The sequence below is a fragment of the Triticum aestivum genome, chromosome 7A (genome assembly GCF_018294505.1).
Source record: "Triticum aestivum cultivar Chinese Spring chromosome 7A, IWGSC CS RefSeq v2.1, whole genome shotgun sequence".
Lineage (NCBI taxonomy): Eukaryota > Viridiplantae > Streptophyta > Magnoliopsida > Poales > Poaceae > Triticum > Triticum aestivum.
This window is the reverse complement of record NC_057812.1, coordinates 482081195-482099137: the sequence shown is the minus strand read 5'-3', so window position 1 is coordinate 482099137 and position 17943 is coordinate 482081195. Positions and strand designations below refer to the sequence as shown.

Genomic DNA, 17943 nt, shown 5'->3' with positions numbered 1-17943 from the left:
CAACTTGCATGTCGATGAGTATGACAACCGGCAGGAGCCATAGGAGTTGTCTTTATTCTTTTATATGACCTGCGTGTCATCAAGAAACGCCATGTAAATTACTTTACTTTATTGCTAAACGCGTTAGCCATAGTAGTAGAAGTAATAGTTGGCGAGCAACTTCATGGAGACACGATGATGGAGATCATGATGATGGAGATCATGGTGTCAAGCCGGTGACAAGATGATCATGGAGCCCCAAGATGGAGATCAAAGGAGCTATGTGATATTGGCCATATCATGTCACGTTTATTATTTGATTGCATGTGATGTTTATCATGTTTTGCATCTTGTTTACTTAGAACGACAGTAGTAAATAAGGTGATCCCTCATACTAATTTCAAGAAGTGTTCCCCCTAACTGTGCACCGTTGCGACAGTTCGCTGTTTCAAAACACCACGTGATGATCGGGTGTTTTATTCAGACGTTCACATACAACGGGTGTAAGACAGATTTACACATGCAAACACTTAGGTTGACTTGACGAGCCTAGCATGTACAGACATGGCCTCGGAACACGGAAGACCGAAAGGTCGAGCATGAGTCGTATAGAAGATACGATCAACATGAAGATGTTCACCGATGTTGACTAGTCCGTCTCACGTGATGATCGGACACGGTCTAGTTTAACTCGGATCATGTAATACTTAGATGACTAGAGGGATGTCTAATCTAAGTGGGAGTTCATTAATAATTTGATTAGTTGAACTTAATTATCATGAACTTAGTCTAAATATTTTACAATATGTCTTGTAGATTAAATGGCTAACGTAGTCCTCAACTTCAACGCGTTCCTAGAGAAAACCAAGCTGAAAGACGATGGCAGCAACTATACGGACTGGGTCCGGAACCTGAGGATCATCCTCATAGCTGCCAAGAAAGATTATGTCCTACAAGCACCGCTTGGTGACGCACCCGTTCTCCCTGCAGAACAAGATGTTATGAACGCTTGGCAGGCACGTTTCGATGACTACTCCCTCGTTCAGTGCGGCATGCTTTACAGCCTAGAGCCGGGGCTCCAAAAGCGTTTTGAGAGACATGGAGCATATGAGATGTTCGAAGAGCTGAAAATGGTTTTCCAAGCTCATGCCCGGGTCGAGAGATATGAAGTCTCCGACAAATTCTTCAGCTGTAAGATGGAGGAAAATAGTTCGGTCAGTGAGCACATACTCACTATGTCTGGGTTGCATAACCGCTTGACTCAGCTGGGAGTTAATCTCCCGGATGATGCGGTCATTGACATAATCCTCCAGTCGCTTCCACCAAGCTACAAGAGCTTTGTGATGAACTTCAATATGCAGGGGATGGAAAAGACCATTCCTGAAGTATTTGCTATGCTGAAATCAGCAGAGGTAGAAGTCAGGAAGGAACATCAAGTGTTGATGGTCAATAAAACCACTAAGTTCAAGAAAGGCAAGGGTAAAAAGAACTTCAAGAAGGACGGCAAGGAGGTTGCCGCGCCCGGCAAGCAAGCTGCCGGGAAGAAGCCAAAGAATGGACCCAAGCCTGAGACTGAGTGCTTTTATTGCAAGGGAAGCGGTCACTGGAAGCGGAACTGCCCTAAGTACTTAGCGGATAAGAAGGCCGGCAAAACAAAAGGTATATGTGATATACATGTAATTGATGTGTACCTTACTAGTGCCCGTAGTAGCTCCTGGGTATTTGATACCGGTGCAGTTGCTCACATTTGTAACTCAAAGCAAGGGCTGCGGAATAAGCGGAAACTGGCAAAGGACGAGGTGACGATGCGCGTCGGGAATGGTTCCAAGGTCAATGTGATCGCCGTCGGCATGCTACCTCTGCATCTCCCTTCGGGATTAGTTTTAAACCTTAATAATTGTTATTTAGTGCCAGCTTTGAGCATGAACATTGTATCGGGATCTCGTTTAATTCGAGATGGCTACTCTTTTAAATCTGAGAATAATGGTTGTTCCATTTTTATGAGAGATATGTTTTATGGTCATGCTCCTATGGTGAATGGTTTATTCTTTATGAAATCTCAAACGTGATGCTACACATGTTCATAATGTGAGTACCAAAAGAAGTAAGGTTGATAATGATAGTCCCACATACCTGTGGCACTGCCGCCTTGGTCACATAGGTGTCAAACGCATGAAGAAGCTCCATGCTGATGGACTTTTAGAGTCTCTTGATTATGAATCATTTGACACATGCGAACCATGCCTTATGGGTAAAATGACCAAGACTCCGTTCTCAGGAACAATGGAGCGAGCAACCAACTTATTGGAAATCATACATACTGATGTGTGCGGTCCAATGAGTGTTGAGGCTCGCGGTGGCTATCGTTATGTTCTCACCCTCACTGATGATTTAAGTAGGTATGGGTATATCTACTTAATGAAACACAAGTCTGAAACCTTTGAAAAGTTCAAGGAATTTCAGAGTGAGGTTGAAAATCAACGTGACAGGAAAATCAAGTTTCTACGATCAGATCGTGGAGGAGAATACTTGAGTCACGAGTTTGGGGCACACTTAAGAAAATGTGGAATAGTTTCACAACTCACGCCGCCTGGAACACCTCAGCGTAATGGTGTGTCCGAACGTCGTAATCGCACTCTGTTAGATATGGTGCGATCTATGATGTCTCTTACCGATTTACCGCTTTCTTTTTGGGGCTATGCTTTAGAGACTGCCGCATTCACTTTAAATAGGGCTCCGTCGAAATCCGTTGAGACGACACCGTATGAATTGTGGTTTGGGAAGAAACCTAAGCTGTCGTTTCTAAAAGTTTGGGGATGCGATGCTTATGTCAAGAAACTTCAACCTGAAAAGCTCGAACCCAAGTCGGAAAAATGCGTCTTCATAGGATACCCAAAAGAAACTATTGGGTACACCTTCTACCTCAGATCCGAAGGCAAGATCTTTGTTGCCAAGAATGGGTCCTTTCTGGAGAAAGAGTTTCTCTCGAAAGAAGTAAGTGGGAGGAAAGTAGAGCTTGATGAAGTATTACCTCTTGAACCGGAAAATGGCGCAACTCAAGAAAATGTTCCTGAGGTGCCTGCACCGACTAGAGAGGAAGTTAATGACAATGATCAAGATACTTCTGATCAAGCTCCTACTGAAATTTGAAGGTCCACAAGGACACGTTCCGCACCAGAGTGGTACGGCAACCCTGTCTTGGAAATCATGCTGTTAGACAACGGTGAACCTTCGAACTATGAAGAAGCGATGGCGGGCCCGGATTCCGACAAATGGCTGGAAGCCATGAAATCCGAGATAGGATCCATGTATGAAAACAAAGTATGGACTTTGACTGACTTGCCCATTGAGCGGCGAGCCATAGAAAATAAATGGATCTTTAAGAGGAAGACAGACGCGGATGGTAATGTGACCATCTATAAAGCTCGGCTTGTCGCTAAGGGTTATCGACAAGTTCAAGGGGTTGACTACGATGAGACTTTCTCACCGGTAGCGAAGCTGAAGTCCGTCCGAATCATGTTAGCAATTGCCGCATTCTATGATTACGAAATATGGCAAATGGACGTCAAAACGGCATTCCTTAATGGTTTCCTTAAGGAAGAATTGTATATGATACAGCCGGAAGGTTTTGTCGATCCTAAGAATGCTGACAAAGTGTGCAAGCTCCAACGCTCGATTTATGGGCTGGTGCAAGCATCTCGGAGTTGGAACATTCGCTTTGATGAGATGATCAAAGCGTTTGGGTTTACACAGACTTATGGAGAAGCCTGCGTTTACAAGAAAGTGAGTGGGAGCTCTGTAGCATTTCTCATATTATATGTAGATGACATACTTTTGATGGGAAATGATATAGAACTCTTGGACAGCATCAAGGCCTACTTGAATAAAAGTTTTTCAATGAAGGACCTTGGAGAAGCTGCTTATATATTAGGCATCAAAATCTATAGAGATAGATCAAGACGCCTCATAGGTCTTTCACAAAGCACATACCTTGATAAGATATTGAAGAAGTTCAATATGGATCAATCCAAGAAGGGGTTCTTGCCTGTGTTACAAGGTGTGAAATTGAGCTCAGCTCAATGTCCGACCACGGCAGAAGATATAGAAGAGATGAGCGTCATCCCCTATGCCTCAGCCATAGGTTCTATTATGTATGCCATGCTGTGTACCAGACCTGATGTTAACCTTGCCGTCAGTTTGGTAGGAAGGTACCAAAGTAATCCCGGCAAGGAACACTGGACAGCGGTCAAGAATATCCTGAAGTACCTGAAAAGGACTAAGGAAATGTTTCTCGTTTATGGAGGTGACGAAGAGCTCGTCGTAAAGGGTTACGTCGACGCTAGCTTCGACACAGATCTGGATGACTCTAAGTCACAAACCGGATACGTGTATATTTTGAATGGTGGGGCAGTAAGCTGGTGCAGTTGCAAGCAAAGCGTCGTGGCGGGATGTACATGTGAAGCGGAGTACATGGCAGCCTCGGAGGCAGCACATGAAGCAATATGGGTGAAGGAGTTCATCACCGACCTAGGAGTCATACCCAATGTGTCGGGGCCGATCAAGCTCTTCTGTGACAACACTGGAGCTATTGCACTTGCCAAGGAGCCCAGGTTTCACAAGAAGACAAGGCACATCAAGCGTCGCTTCAACTCCATTCGTGAAAATGTTCAAGATGGAGACATAGAGATTTGTAAAGTACATACGGACCTGAATATAGCAGATCCGTTGACTAAACCTCTCCCTAGAGCAAAACATGATCAACACCAGAATTCTATGGGTGTTCGATTCGTCACAATGTAACTAGATTATTGACTCTAGTGCAAGTGGGAGACTGTTGGAAATATGCCCTAGAGGCAATAATAAAAGCATTATTATTATATTTCCTTGTTCATGATAATTGTCTTTATTCATGCTATAATTGTGTTATCCGGAAATCGTAATACATGTGTGAATAACAGACACCGACATGTCCCTAGTGAGCCTCTAGTTGACTAGCTCGTTGATCAACAGATAGTCATGGTTTCCTGACTATGGACACTGGATGTCATTGATAACGAGATCACATCATTGGGAGAATGATGTGATGGACAAGACCCAATCCTAAACATAGCACAAGATCGTATAGTTCGTTTGCTAGAGTTTTCCAATGTCAAGTATCTTTTCCTTAGACCATGAGATCGTGTAACTCCCGGATACCGTAGGAGTGCTTTGGGTATGCCAAACGTCACAACGTAACTGGGTGACTATAAAGGTAGACTATGGGTATCTCCGAAAGTGTCTGTTGGGTGACATGGATCAAGACCGGGATTTGTCACTCCGTATGACGGAGAGGTATCACTGGGCCCACTCGGTAATGCATCATCATAATGAGCTCAGAGTGACCAAGTGTCTGGTCACGGGATCATGCATTGCGGTACGAGTAAAGTGACTTGCCGGTAACGAGATTGAACGAGGTATTGGGATACCGACGATCGAATCTCGGGCAAGTAACATATCGATAGACAAAGGGAATTGCTTACGGGATTGATTAAATCCTCGACATCGTGGTTCATCCGATGAGATCATCGTGGAGCATGTGGGAGCCAACATGGGTATCCAGATCCCGCTGTTGGTTATTGACCGGAGAGTCGTCTCAGTCATGTCTGCTTGTCTCCCGAACCCGTAGGGTCTACACACTTAAGGTTCGGTGACGCTAGGGTTATGAAGATATGTATATGCAGAAACCCGAATGTTGTTCGGAGTCCCGGATGAGATCCCGGACGTCACGAGGAGTTCCGGAATGGTCCGGGGTAAAGAATTATATATAGGAAGTGCTATTTCGGGCATCGGGACAAGTTTTGGGGTTATCGGTATTGTACCGGGACCACCGGAAGGGTCCCGGGGGTCCACCGGGTGGGGCCACCTGTCCCGGGGGGCCACATGGGCTGTAGGGGGTGCGCCTTGGCCTAGATGGGCCAAGGGCACCAGCCCCTATAGGCCCATGCGCCTAGGGTTTCCACCATGGAAGAGTCCATGTGGTGGAAGGCACCCCTAGGTGCCTTGGGGGGGAGGGAAACCTCCCCTTGGCCGCCGCCCCCCTAGTAGATGCCATCTACTAGGGCCGGCGCCCCCCCTGGCACCCCTATATATAGTGGGGGGAGAGGAGGGATTTTACACCAGCCCCTGGCGCCTCCACCTTCCCCGTTACGTCTCTCCCTCGTAGTCTCGGCGAAGCCCTGCTGCTGTGACGCCCTGCATCCACCACCACGCCGTCGTGCTGCTGGATCTTCATCAACCTCTCCTTCCCCCCTTGCTGGATCAAGAAGGAGGAGACGTCTCCCGTCCCGTACGTGTGTTGAACGCGGAGGTGCCGTCCGTTCGGCGCTGGTCATCGGTGATTTGGATCACGTCGAGTACGACTACATCATCACCGTTCTTTTGAACGCTTCCGTGCGCGATCTACAAAGGTATGTAGATGCATCTAATCACTCGTTGCTAGATGAACTCCTAGATGATCTTGGTGTAACGAGTAGGAAAATTTTTGTTTTCTGCAACGTTCCCCATCAACAATGTGTCGAACACATCAAGCGCATGGCGGAGGCAGAGAGTTGTCGGATGTACCCCGGTGGCATCCGGGCCGGCGACGGCGTCCCCCACGGTGAGGACTGCTTTGCCGGAGCTGACGACACAGAGGCTAGGAACGGCTGCGGAGCGCGCGTAGCGGTAGAGCTGTGAGACACACGACGGGGAGGAGGAATAAGAGAGGAGATAGCAAATGGATCCAGCAGGTCTTGGGGTGGAGTGCAATTTACCGTAGGGTCAGCCTGTCAAGTCTGACGTGACGGGCGTGCCCGGGCGTTCCATATCTGCCGCATATTTGGGCTGGATATGAGGGGGTGCCGATCAGCCCGGGCGTTTGAGGCCCGTTTGAGGCACCTGTCTCGATCGAAATTTCGCGACCGGACAGTGATCATACGTATGAGACAGGTTTAAGGCGCCCGGTTGTAGATGCTCTAACACAGCAAAATACGCCATGTAACCTTGTAATATGAAACTGCTATGGCCGATGATGTCACGTGCCTATCTCTGAAGACTGAACCAATTTCTCCAACGGATTCATTCATGCACGAAAAGTAGGTGTATTGGCCGACCTCCATCACTATTGGCTAAGTAAACAGACGGCACCTGACGTACGTGTAGCTGACAGACTGTTGACCCACCCGTGTACATACAACCCTGATTAAAATGTTGTATTACAGAAGTTATTCCTTTTTCTTTATTGCCAATGCCAAAACCAGTTAGTAGATTTTATGGAGGTGTTTGGATTAGAGAGTGGTAACATCAATGGTAAAGGAATGAGATCACACTGGTAACAGGGATGTAATGGAGAAATCCTTTTTTTGTTTGGTTCATACCTGTAAAGGAATCTGGGGCGAAAAAGCAACCGAGGAAGGAGGGGAGGGGGGGTGGCGGTGGCGATGGCTACTAGGAGACAGGGCCGCACCCGGGGGAGGAGAAGGGTGACTCGCGGGCCATCGGACACGGGAAGAGCTGGCTCGAGCCTGGCGGCGCTGGGTTTTTTCAGGAGAGAGCAGAGGAACACTCGAGATTCAGAATCCCTAGATGAGATGCAGGTCGTCCCCGCCGGCGGGTGTGCCGCGGATGCGGTGGCGCCGGACCTGGAGAGGAGGGTCAAGGGGAGGCGAAAGGGACCAGGGAGGCGGCGACGCTGGTTTAGGTGGAGGGAGTCGTGGGAGGAGGTGCGGTAACAGAATCGTTTACAGGGGAGTGTGGGTGGTATCAATCCAGAGCTGGCCCAGAGTCATTAATGGAGGCAAGCGATTATAGTGTACACGTACCAAACATGCGTATCGCTTTCTGATTACATCGTAAACAGGTATCGGGGATTTCTCCCCGAAGCAAACACCTCCTATGAGGGGAGATCGTGTGACAGGGTAGATTACCCGAGGATGCCACCGTGTAGGATCTGAGGAACATTTTACGGATCTGGCTTGCCTGCTCTCTCTCCATGCTCCCATCTGTGCTCCCACTTCATCCCGTGATTGTCTTTTTTTTTCTTTCTAATCTAATCATCTCCCTTTGATTTTAAGGGAGTGGGCCTGAGCCTTATTTTATTTCAATTAAATCAAGCCACGTACACGAGAGCACGGATGGGCACACGCCGGAGAAGTAGGCAAGTCTCGTCCACATTCCACACCCTCGATCGACCGGACAAAGTTGTGGCTGAAATGTCAAAAGCATATGTGCTCTGAATCTCGCTAATGCTATTCATTTTCCGACGAATCGCAGAATTTTACGGTTCATTTCGGGTCGACGTTGCGAGGGCCCCACACGAAGAAACGGAAGCTCGGAACGGAAACCAGGGATTACTGAACCATCTGGCTCACCGTGTCACTACGACTAGTAGTGTGGCGTATTTGTTTTGGCCGGACGGCGCAACCGCGCACCTATATATGCACAGACACACACAGAGAAAGAGGGAGGCAGAGTCGCAACTCGCAACCCCACTAGCACAACGCCAACGTAAGCTTTGATCGCCCGCCGATGAAGAGCTTCCTGGTCCCTTCCGGCGACAAGGAAGAGGGGGCGGCGTTGGTGCCGCCTCAGGAGGACGGCGAGGCGCCGCGCAAGGTCGTCGTCGACGGCGGCAAAGCTGCTGACACGGCGGTTGAACGCTCGTCGCCGTCTTCGCCATCAACAGCGACGACGACGAAGAAGCCGTGGTGGAAGGCCTCGCTGCTGTCTCCGACGAAGGGCGCCGTGGGGCTGGTGATCGGCGGCCTCGTGCTCCTCGCGCTGCTCGCCGGCGCCAGATGGATCGACCTCGACGCCGTAAGTACACCCTACACCCCATCGAGTCAGACACACACGTGCGTGCGACTATCCATCTATTTCTTTTTTTTTTTGCGGGTGACTATCCATCTATTTCGATCGATCATTCTACTACTCCGTGCGCCGTTCCAAGGTCAGGACACACACATGCGTGCTAGGAGTCAGACACACACATGGAGTAGAATTAACCACGCGCGCAGTGAGCCGAGCTAATGGAACAGCAAATTAAATGGACTAATGGAGTGCATTGATACGTGAGGATATGATGAGATATTTTTTGGACCGGTTCCAAGGTCAAGCACACTCGTACTACTATTCCATACGCCGTCCGCGACGGGCAAACGGAATCACGCGCTAGGAGTCAAATCAGTACTCTCCATGGAGATCACTAGCTCGCTGGACCAATGAGCGCGCACCGGTTCCTATCAAAGGAAGCTTTCACGATGGACTTTGAGCATAGGAGCAGAAAAACAGACCATCTGTGTAGAAAAATCAATTCGTATTTTAGGCAGCGTCAACCTCGACCAGTGACGGGACAGAAGTGGTCGTTCCAAGTCGGCCTGTGATGGCAATAAGTGTATAGCTTTGAGCTCACGGTCGAGGAAAGTGCATCGCGGGATGCACGCGCATGATACCATAGTAGGAATACGCGTCAGCATATCAGTATTTTTCTTCTTTCTTAATTTTCCTTTTGCTTAGCTAACTTTTTTTTTTTGCGATGGTAAAAGAGTTTTATTCCAAAAGGGTAGGGTTACGCTTGAGAGACACCAACTCCTCAATACATGGTAGAACACTACGAAGCCATACAACAGTTGTACTTTCTGTACGGCTATACAATGCCAACCGATGTGCTACCCTATTCTGCTCACGCCTAATTTTTGTAGGAATAAACTCTCGAACACCCATGTGATGCCGAATCTCAGCTATTAAATGTCCATATGCCGACCTGGATAAGCTTTCTCCAGTCATTGCCCCAAGCGCCAGTGAAGAATCGGACTGCACCACGATCGGATTAGTGCAGTGCTGCAGGGCAAGAGCCATGCCTTGCATTATCGCATGTAATTCTGCCTCAAGAGCGTCGTTGCAATTGAATATGCATCTGTATGCCGCAAAGATCACGCTCCCGTCATGTCGTTGCAGTATCATACCCGCCGCCGCCGTGCCATCCGCATGCATGAACGCTCCGTCCACAGACAGAGCCGCTCGGCCAGGCGGCGGCCTCGGCCACGGCAAGGTAATGCACGGTGCAGGATCCACCGTGTCCGCTTCCTGAAGCATGGGCATCTTGCCCTTGATAACTTCTTCTGTGGAATAACGCCTGCAAATATTCAGCGAGTTCATATAACTCTGCAAAAAATTCAGCCGTAGTCGCTAGAGGAGACGACTCTTTCCCATGCCTTAAATCCGATCTTAGGTTCCAGATCCTCCATATTAACATGATTGTGCAGTCCCGCATCATGTCATCACAATTTGCCAGAACATTCAGCAGCCAGTCCTTCCCTGTGTCCCTTAACAAATCGTGGTGGGGCAGCCTCCATATATTTCTCATTTGTGTCCAGACTGCCCTTGCATGCATACATGACACCCGGGCATGAAAGCTAGTATCTTTCTCCCTTCCACAGATCGGGCAACTATCCTGTATAGATATATGTCTGAACTTTTTGCATTCGTTCGTTGCCAGCGCCCCCGACGCAGCTTTCCAGGCCATGATTTTCATTTTGAGAGGGACATTTGCACTCCAAATCCGCTGCCAAATCGGTCTGCGGCCTGATGGGTTCCCACTCGAAGAGCCTAAACCCACCGCATACTGAACTTCTGTTGCAAGGTGATAAGCACTCCGGACCGAAAATTGACCACTCCGCTCCGGGAACCAAGCAAGGAAATCCGGGCCATTCCGTGGTGAAGTACGGATCTTCAAAATCTCACGAACATCGAGTTCCCAAAAGTGTTCCCTCAACCTTTGTACATTCCATGCCCCGTGTTCATTCAAAAAGTCAGCCACCCAATTAAACTGGCAGTTCCTCTTTGGTGTGACCGGTCTAAAATTATGTCCTCTTGGGATCCAAGCATCCCTCCAAGTCTTGATTAAGGTACCATCGCCAACACGCCATATAATACCCTTCTTTAGAAGTTCCAGCCCATGAACAATACCTTTCCAGACCGCTGACGAGCTTGAGGAAAACACAGTGTCGAGTAAATTACTCCGTGGGTAATATTTAGCTCGCAATAAGCGAGCACAAAGGCTGTCCAGGCTGTCCAATAGGCGCCACGGTTGCTTGGCCAGCAGCGCTTGGTTGAACGCCCGCATATCCCGAAACCCCATGCCCCCCATAGTTTTTGGTAGCATCATTTTCTCCCAGCTTAGCCAAGCCATTTTCCTTTTACCGTTTTCCACACCCCACCAGTACTACCTCATCATCTTGGTAAGGTTGTCACATACTGATGCAGGTAACCGGAACACGCTCATGACATAAGTGGGGATTGCTTGAGCCACGGCCTTTATCAAGATCTCCTTGTTTCCAACTGACATGTATTGTTCACTCCAGTCAACTAGCCTCTTTCTTAGCCTTTCCTGTATCGTTTCAAACTGCCCCTTGTGCACTCTTCCCTCTGGCACAGGAAGGCCTAAATACTTTGGCTCGAACACGTGTTGTGTTATCTCCAGAATGCTCTTCACCTCTTCCGCCACCGGCTCATTGCAATTGTCCGGAAAAAAATGGAACACTTCTCGGGGTTAATGAGTTGACCCGTCGCCGAGGAATAAGTGTTCAACAGACCTTTTACAATATTTGCTTGTTCGCCTGAAGCTTCGAAAAACAGCATAGTGTCATCCGCAAACAGGAGGTGAGATATGATCGGCGCACCACGACAAATACTCACCCCCTTCAAATTCCCCTCGTCCACTGATTTAGAGATCAGGGCAGACAAGGCATCAGCAATAAATAGGAATAAAAACGAGGATAGTGGGTCACCTTGTCGAAGTCCCCTAGAAGGGGTAAACACCTCCAAAAGTTTCCCATTGAATTTTACCGAGTATCTTACTGATTTAACACATGTCATAATCCATGCTATCCACTGGTCCGAAAAACCCCATTTACCTAGGGCCTGTTCCAAGAATGCCCAATCAACACGCTCGTATGCCTTCGAAAGATCAAGTTTATAGCATAAGCCGCCCGACCATTATCCTTCAAGCTCTGAATGTGATGGATACACTCAAAAGCAATAATAGAGTTGTCCGAGATGAGGCGACCCGGAATAAATGCACTTTGGTTCACCGAAATCAGCTCCCCAAGCAGAGGTCAGAGTCGATTAACTAAGCACTTGGACACGATCTTATAAACAACATTGCATAGGCTAATTGGCCTAAAGTCCTTCAGCTCCTTAGGGTGAGGAACTTTAGGTATTAAAGCAATCGCTGTATCATTCACTCTGCAATTAACAGAGTCATACGAATAATGTTAAAAAAAGAATCATACGAATATATTTGCATATTAATTTTTTTTTGCGGGTGAATTTGCATATTAATTATAGCTACATATTTGTGCGATTGTAATCTCGAATAAATGTACCCTCCAATAGAAGATCCGGCCCGGCCATGGGCATGGAAACTGACAAAATATTCCGTTGCTTTGACTTTGCGAGCCATGACTTGGTTCTCTAGAACTGGAGCTGAGAAGGATGGAGAAGCCGCAATACGTAGTTTCTTTTCAAATACTACGGCAAAAAACATGGACCAAACGTCAGACCGCCGCGTGCCCATAGATTGCATTAGATGACCAAACGTAAGCGTAGTAATTCTGAATTAGGAGATCCAAGTGACGACATGCATAGTGAGGTGTCTAATTCTTCTTGGCAGCAAGTAAACTAAAGTCTCAGTCAAGTCAGCTGCATGCGTAATACGTGCCAGGCTGGCTAAGAATAAGAAGACACGTAGTAGAGTTCATGCGTGACCGTGCAAATTACTACTCTATATTCCGACATTGAGATCATCCGATCGCTAAGTCTCTTGACATGTGGAGTCGAGTGTTTGCAACATTTCGACATATCAATTCATGTTTAAGCTACTTCTTGTCTAAATTAACCACGCGTGCATGGAGAAACCCATCTAGGATTTTCTTATACGTTAATTATGCTAACTACTTCCTCCGTTCCTAAATATTTGTCTTTCTAAAGATCTCAACAAGTGACTACATACATAGCAAAATGAATGAATCTACACTGTAAAATATGTTTACGTACATCTGTATGTGATAGTCCATTTAAAATCTTTAAAAAGACAAATATTTAGAAACGGAGGGAGTAGTACTTTCTCCATTTCAAAATAAGTATCATTAATTTAGTGCAACTTTATACTAAATTAACTATACTTATTTTATGACGGAGAGAGTACTCGCTAAGTTTTGTGCGATCTAACTTCCATTTGTACCAGCCCACGTACGCATGGAAGTTCCACAAAATATGGTCCATTGTCTTGACTTTGTGATAAGAGTCCTGAGAGCGATGTAAACGATATATTGATGGCGAAATCAGCAAAAAGTTCCACCAAGTATATAATGAGTATACCTTTAACAGAAAACGTGTGTGGGGAGGGTGTACCTGCAAGTGCTAGGAAATTTCATAGCTGCGGTCAAAATCAGCTTCCCTTGAACCACCGCCACTTAAAACCGATGACCTGCTAGATCAATCCGGAAGTGATCGGCTATTAATCCTGGGCCCACATGCATGCTCCCCCACTTGCAAGACGAAGTGCCAAAAACAGCAGGCTGCAGGCCTTGACGGCCAATGTGTATACGTAAAGATGACCCCTGAATCCCTGATTAGTACGAGGAATGAGCAGACCAGGCAGCACAACGTACGGCACCAAAGGACTGGACGACGACGTGTTTAGCTCTACTTCACAGAAGATATTCCAGCAAGGTTCTGATTCTAGCTAGTGGCCAAGTGCACCGTGCGTAACATCATGCATTGCCTAACTACAGGAGGACACGTAGAATTCTTGCGTCCCGTGGAAACTGTTGCCTCTTTTCAGTCCATCGGCTGATGGCTAAGTTCTGCCGACTTACTGTAGCCGTCTGCACTTTGCAAGATACTGTATAACATAATCGGAGCATGCAAGCTCAAAAGCGAAGTAACTCTTAAGCACACCTAGCTAGTTAATTTGGTTACATATGAACTACTCCTAGATTAAGCAAATGAGTTCCGTAATGAATACAACAAGAATTCTTTTAAGATGGTCCCTCTTACCTCCCACGAGGTGAGAGAACTATTTAATCAGCCAGATCTGATGGCTCGCGAGGCGACGATCTTAAAAAAAAAAACGTTAGTCAACGCGTGACACTGCTCATATGAAATTTACATTTTTTGTGTGATAAAAATAGCACATCTGTTCACTATCCACGTATATTTCCTTTTGTAGCACAATAACATTTCACGCTCGAGAATGATATAATGTTAGGGAGCGTGACATGCAGAGAATAACATGAAAATTTTAGAGGAGATGTTCCCGTCGATGACAAGCTGCCTACGGTGACTTCGTAAATTTTAAGATGATATGCCGGCTCAGTCTTTCGAAGGTGCTCATAAGGATAGGTTGTGCGTGTGTGCGTTCATAGGGATGAGTGTATGCGCGTGTGTACGAGCGCTTTGTGTTCATACTGATGTTAAAAAACGAAAATGCTAACGCCCACACGTGTGGGCGTTAGCCAACTCGTCCACACGCCTCCATCACCGTCCAGTAACTTCTGCACGAATCTTGGCACAAATTAGCTGATTTTGTATGCCACGTAGGACAATTCGCGTGTGTGGTGTGTAAGAGAGGTCGCCCACACATTCATTTTACCACACGGAGGGGCCGGTGTGTGGGCGTTTAGCAGTTCACCCACACACCAGTTTTTCAGTCACGCACAAGGACTGGTGTGTGGTCGTTTGTCATCTCGCCCACACACCCGCCTCCTCTCCCACACCCAAGCTGCCAGTTGCCATGCGTTTTACAGCGTACATGGCAACTGCCCTAATATGATTGCAAGTAGATGACAACTCTCTCTTTTTTTTACCCGAACATGTCAGTTGTCATATGTTTTGCATGGTACATGGCAAACTGCCTTAGCATGCACGTAAGCAGATGGCAACTTTTTCTTTTTAAATGGCAACTGCCCTAGCGTGCTTGTGAGCACATGTCAACTCTCTCTTTTACCCGAACATGTTTTTTGCCATGCCTTTTTTTGTAGCGCTACATGGCAACTGCCTAGTGTTAGTTGATGGAAACTCCTAAAGTTTTGAAATCATGGCAACTGCAGTAGACCAGACCACACATGGCAACAGCTGTAGTTGTCCAAAAAATGGCAATCTGGAACTTTGACCTGAGATGGCAACTGCAGTTGAGTAAACATGGCAACTGTAGTTATCCGACATGGCAACCGTAGTTCAGCGACATGACAACTGCACTTAAACGAACATGGACGAGGGTCCGGCCCATGGCAACTGCGGGGCGCGCGGTAAAGTGTCACGTGGGGCGTGCGGGACCACGAGGTACGAGGCCTGACGTACCGGACGTATGGGCGTTATCTATTTCGTCCACACGCATGCGTGTAAGAGGAACCGGGAGGGAAAAAAGACGTGTGGGCGCTAATTGTTTTGCCCACACACAGACGTGTGGGCTGGTCCTTTTAAACACCACACAAAACATGTCGGCAGATTTCTTAACGCCCACACGTGTGGCAGTTATGGGCGTGTGGGCAGATTCCTTAGGCACCACACATGAAAATTTTAGAACTATGCAAGATACATTTCCGTAGGTAGCACAATGCTTTAATGACACAAAATATTTTTTTCCTTATATCTGTATAAATAAAGGAAAAAAGGAAAAAAGTCCATATAATAACCCTATAGGATTGTTGTCCATATTTACCTTTCAAAGTCCATATAATAACCCTATAGGATTCTCGTTCATATTTTACGTTTCAACTTTCAAGAGGTAATAGTAATACAACAAGCCATCGGATGACGTGAAATAGACTGTTCATATTAACTGGGACAGCCCTAAATTTTCTCATCATACTACAATGTGCTGTACTCATCCCTCTGCTCTTGTACATGCGTGCTGAAACGATCGGCCAGTCGTTCCTGCGGGGCAACGGCAGCGGCACCGGCGGCACCAGCCGTCGTTGGCGCCATCCTCCCCGCCGCCAACGCTCGTCACCGCCCGTGCCCATACCCTTCAGCTGCGGCAACGGGACGTCATCGTCGTCTACGCCACTATGCCGTCGCCCCCGTGGGGCAATGCCACCACCGGCTGCATCGCCATCTCCAGCGGCGCCGGAACGGCCCGTGCCGCGGCCGCCTTCGTGCCCGGACTACTTCAGGCACATCCACTCGGACCTTGCGCCGTGGCGCGAGAAGGGGATCAGCAGGGAGGCGGTGGAGCACGGCCAGCCGAACGCAGCGTTCCGGCTGACGGTGGTCTTCGGGCGCGCGTACGTGGAGACGTACCACCGCGTGTTCCAGACGCGGGACCTATTCACGCAGTGGGGGATCGCGCAGCTGCTCGCCCGCTACCCAGGCCGCGTCCCGGACCTCGACCTCATGTTCAACTGCGAGGACATGCCGGAGCTGCGCGCCGCCGACTACCCGGACACCTCCGCCGCGCCGCCGCTCTTCCGCTACTGCAAGGACGGCACCTCGGTCGAGGTCCTCTTCCCGGACTGGTCCTTCTGGGGCTGGCCGGAGGTCAACATCCGTCCATGGGGGCCGCTCATGAAGGAGATCGCCAAGGAGAACGCGCGGCTCCCCTGGCCGGACAGGGAGCCGTACGCGTTCTGGAAGGGCAACCCTCACGTGTCGGAAGCGCGCCGCGACCTCTTCCGCTGCAGCAACGATTCCGCCGCCGGCAAAGACTGGAACGCGCGGCTGTTCGCGCTGGACTGGGGCGCCGCCAACCGGAACGGCTTCAAGGGCTCCAACCTGGCGGAGCAGTGCCGGTACAGGTACAAGATCTACGTGCAGGGGCGGTCGTGGTCGGTGAGCGAGAAGTACATTCTCGCATGCGACTCGCCGATGCTGGCCATCGACACGCCCTTCGAGGACTTCTTCTCCCGGGGGCTCGTCGCCGGCCGCCACTACTGGCCCATCGACCCCAGGGACAAGTGCCGCGCGGTCAAGTTCGCCGTCGACTGGGGGAACGGGCATCCGGCGCTGGCCCAGCGCATGGGCAAGGAGGGCAGCGGGTTCGCGAGGGAGGAGATGAGCATGGACTACGTTTACGACTACATGTTGCACGTGCTCACCCAGTACGCTGCCCTGCTCCGGTACAAGCCCACCGTGCCGGAGAACGCCGTGGAGCTCTGCCCCGAGTCCATGGCCTGCTCCGCCCAAGGCCGGGACAGGGAGTTCATGATGGAGTCCAGGGAGATGTATGTGGCCGGATACGAGCCATGCACGTTGCCGCCGCCGTTCACCGCCGAGGAGGAGAGGGAGATGGCTGCGAGGGAAGAGGATGTGCGAAGAAGAGTAGTTAAAATGGAGGGGAGGTAGCAGCTCACCTTACTAGAAATGGTAGATTATACAAGTTGATTTAGTGTGGCAGAGCAAGAGTGACAGAGCAAGATCAACCAATGGAACAGGTAAACATACAAAGATGAAGACAAGCTTAGAGTATCTATCTATTATATTATGAAAACAAAAGACAAACGAGACACCACATTTATCCACATATGCTAATATTATTACCACCGTTTGATCAGAATAATAATGGCTAAGATTTAAAGTTATTTGGGTAACATGCTAGCATATGCGATCCAGGATATTGAACCGTCACGTCTATGCATAATAAGCATCTAAAATAAGATACATCGTAAACGGAAGGAAGCACCGATTGGGATTGATTGATTATAAAAGGCGTAAAAAAAAGTACATGCAAACCATGTTTATTTGGCTAAAAGACAAGTGTATTGATTAGGAGATACAGAGTCCTAATCCATCACGTGCCTATATGTAAGAAGGATATTACGAGTCTAAACCCTACACTGCCGCGGCCTAAAAGATCATAGAATTTCATTCCCTCTTAAAAAAGGTCTTGGATTCTCATCCTCGCGCCACAATCACATCCATCTTCAATGCCCTTGGCCGAGCTCCTTG

General features: G+C 48.3%; 1 protein-coding gene across 1 annotated transcript; it reads left to right on the top strand.

Moving 5' to 3' along the window:
* The first annotated feature begins 8389 nt into the window (after window positions 1–8389).
* Window positions 8390–17516, top strand: LOC123147693 (O-glucosyltransferase rumi). The gene is made up of 2 exons (XM_044566963.1): window positions 8390–8811; window positions 15928–17516. The coding sequence occupies exons 1-2, from the start codon at window positions 8524–8526 to the stop codon at window positions 17338–17340; spliced, it is 1701 nt and encodes a 566-aa protein (XP_044422898.1). The 5' UTR covers window positions 8390–8523; the 3' UTR covers window positions 17341–17516.
* The last annotated feature ends 427 nt before the right edge of the window (window positions 17517–17943 follow it).